This window comes from Egretta garzetta, unplaced genomic scaffold, assembly GCF_000687185.1.
Source record: "Egretta garzetta isolate BGI_Z169 unplaced genomic scaffold, ASM68718v1 scaffold69, whole genome shotgun sequence".
NCBI classification, from domain to species: domain Eukaryota; kingdom Metazoa; phylum Chordata; class Aves; order Pelecaniformes; family Ardeidae; genus Egretta; species Egretta garzetta.
The window spans coordinates 1,320,474-1,323,109 of record NW_009260790.1 but is presented as its reverse complement, the minus strand read 5'-3'; the positions used below and the strand labels follow the sequence as shown (position 1 = coordinate 1,323,109).

Genomic DNA, 2,636 nt, shown 5'->3' with positions numbered 1-2,636 from the left:
GATTAACTAAGCACCACCCAGGGAGTCTGTCCTTCACTGATCAGCCCCGAGCATGCCTGTCCAGCATGCCAGAATGCGTGTACCATGTCTCCGATGACGTGGTTGTCCGGGCGTCTTGTGCGATTAACTCCTCTGATACCAAACACTACAAACACCATGGCTCCCGTGTCTACCAGTGGCCGCACCGCTGGCTTCCCACAGCCCGTATTCATGCAAGGATTAAATCCAGAAGTGGCTGACAGCTTTGCTTTGGGTGCTGCTGTCAAATACAGAAGAAAGGTTGGTTACACCAGAAGGCGGCAAAAAAAGGTCTGACACTCTGGTTCAGACAGCCAGACATGGCTGAAGAGGTCCTCATAGGCTTACCTTTCTCACTGGGAACATAAAGGATGCCTTTGGTGGGTCCATCTGGGCTAGAGCTGAGAAGACAGCCAGGAGGTGCTACACACACTCGGCCATGGTAAGGGGGCTTGTGCGACTGGGCAAAATACAGTTTCCTGTGCAGCAAAGAAAGTTTGTTACGGGGGACCAGAGGTAGTAAAGACCATGTGTCCAAAGCATTACATGGGAAGAGGTGTTCTCAGGGAGAGAAGGGAAGAATTCAGGTGGGTAAGGGCAAGACCAAGATCAGCAATGTCTTTTTGCCACCCAAAGAAGCCTCCAGTCACAGTCCTGCACTGTCAAGCCTTTGGCATATTAATAATGCTATGGGCCTGCAAAACAACTTTGCAAAGATGGGGCACATTTGCAGCAAAGCAAATCCTAGGGCCATGGATGTCACCAGTTGAGGGCAGGACTGGCACCAGACATTAGGCATCCCATATCAGCCACTTGGCTGTGCTGGTTTTGCTGCCTGGCCCTGAACAGGTTTTGGAAGATTACCGTGTTCGCTGCTGCTCCTTGGCGGCCACGTAGAAACTGAAGTCGAACTTCCAGCCTCTCTTGGTGTCACAGGACAAGGTGGTCATCATCCACTTCCTGGGGCTCGTCTGCTTAAGCAGCCCTACTGTGGACACACAAGCTGTCAGCTTCCTGGTGAAGTTACCGAAAGGCACTCTATACACCTAAGCAATGGATTAATGAAAACAGACACTTAACTCCACAGGGTTGCAGCCTGTTGCACATTAGCATCACACACTCCCCTCCTCCCTAAGCACTGGCACAGCCACACAGAATGAGCACTGCAGGCACAAACCCAGCCAGCCCCCACTGCCTCCTTCCCAGGGTTGGCCAGCATGTGATGGGGCCACTCACCACCCCCATTCTTTCTGGCCTACGCTGAATGGTGGCTGCTCTCTTCAGGATGAGGGACACCTGAAAGCGAGTCCTCCTGGGGGTATGTGTCCCCAGTATGATCTTGTGCACAAGCAGTGTTGTCTGCTCGCCTGTGTCTGTGGACGGACAGAATGAGGCAGTGGGAATCCAGCTGTCTCAGTAGCAGTTTCTACTTGAATGAGCTCAGCCGATGATGCCAGGCCTCATTTGATCTCCACAGACACCCACGCTTCTGCTCCCGTTACTGACAGTCACATCACAACGGCAACAGAATAGTATTGTGGCACTGCGAGGCGTAATCTCTAACGATGCCAGGCACAATGCCCTCTGCGTTGGCTACCTTACTGCAATGCCTTGCAAATTTCACCCTGAGCTGTCTAGGACCCCATGGAGAAACAGGAGGAGGCTCTTGTGCTCACCTGTTGAGTGCTGCACTCTTGATAGAGGGGTCCAACATCCCTGGACTGACTCACCTGGAATGAAGGCACCTCCCCGTCTCCTGGTGACACCATCTGCCAGGGGGCAGGGACACTGGCATTGAGCGAGAATCTGTAGATAGCTGGCCTTCCCTTGCTTCTGGACTTGGAGATATACACAGTCCCCTGGAGATCTGAAGAAGACAGAGGGCGTGAGGGCTAGTGGTACTTCTCAATAAGCAAATCCTACAGACATGGGCAGCATCAAAGGAGGGTTCTTCTGGTTTGCTGTCTCCTCTGGGGCAGCAGGCACAGCCTCTGCCTTCTAGCAGCACAGCACACCTTTCAAGGGTCTTCACAAATATATTCTGAGCTGCAGCAATTCCTGATGGCTTATTGATTCATGTCATCTCAGGACCTGGCTCAGTAACTCTTTTATCCTCAAAATCCCCTGCAAAGCAGGCTGCATTTACTCTCCTCATGGGCTGCCGACAAAGGTGTGACACAGGACTGGGATGCAAAAGCTCTGAGCTCCTAGCCCTGTACTCAGACCAGGCAGACCAGAGGGATTTGTCACTAGTCTGTACTGCCACCTCAGTTATAGGACCATGTCCTACAGAACAGTAGGCATTCAGGGGAAGGGGAATTGTAATGATGCCCCTTACACCCAGCACCAAGCTAGAGCTCAGCAGGGCAGGGTCTGAAGAGAATTATTCCCTATCAGCTATTCAGAGATTATATGATTTAGTTTTTACCTGTGAGGATTCTTGGGCCCAAATGTGGTCAGAGTCATCATGCCCCACGTACCTTGTTGCCCCGTATCACTTATGCTTCCTTTGCTTCCCCAAGTTGACCCTGAGCCCCTCTTCTTTTTTTCCAAGGAGGTTCGGATGTTATTCTGCAAACTGTGGGGCTTTTCCTGAAACAAACCTGTCCCACAAGGTT

At 51.7% G+C, this 2,636-nt stretch overlaps 1 protein-coding gene across 1 annotated transcript in view; it reads right to left on the bottom strand.

The window, feature by feature from the left end:
* DISP3 (dispatched RND transporter family member 3) overlaps positions 1-2,636 on the bottom strand; it is a 41,651-nt gene that overhangs the window by 5,841 nt on the left and 33,174 nt on the right. The window contains exons 13-17 of the mRNA XM_035901883.1: positions 2,499-2,621; positions 1,749-1,885; positions 883-1,064; positions 367-497; positions 84-256 (exon numbers count right to left, since the gene is read on the bottom strand). Of these exons, the coding sequence (XP_035757776.1) occupies positions 84-256; positions 367-497; positions 883-1,064; positions 1,749-1,885; positions 2,499-2,621 (746 nt within the window). The remainder of the gene's footprint in view (positions 1-83; positions 257-366; positions 498-882; positions 1,065-1,748; positions 1,886-2,498; positions 2,622-2,636) is intronic.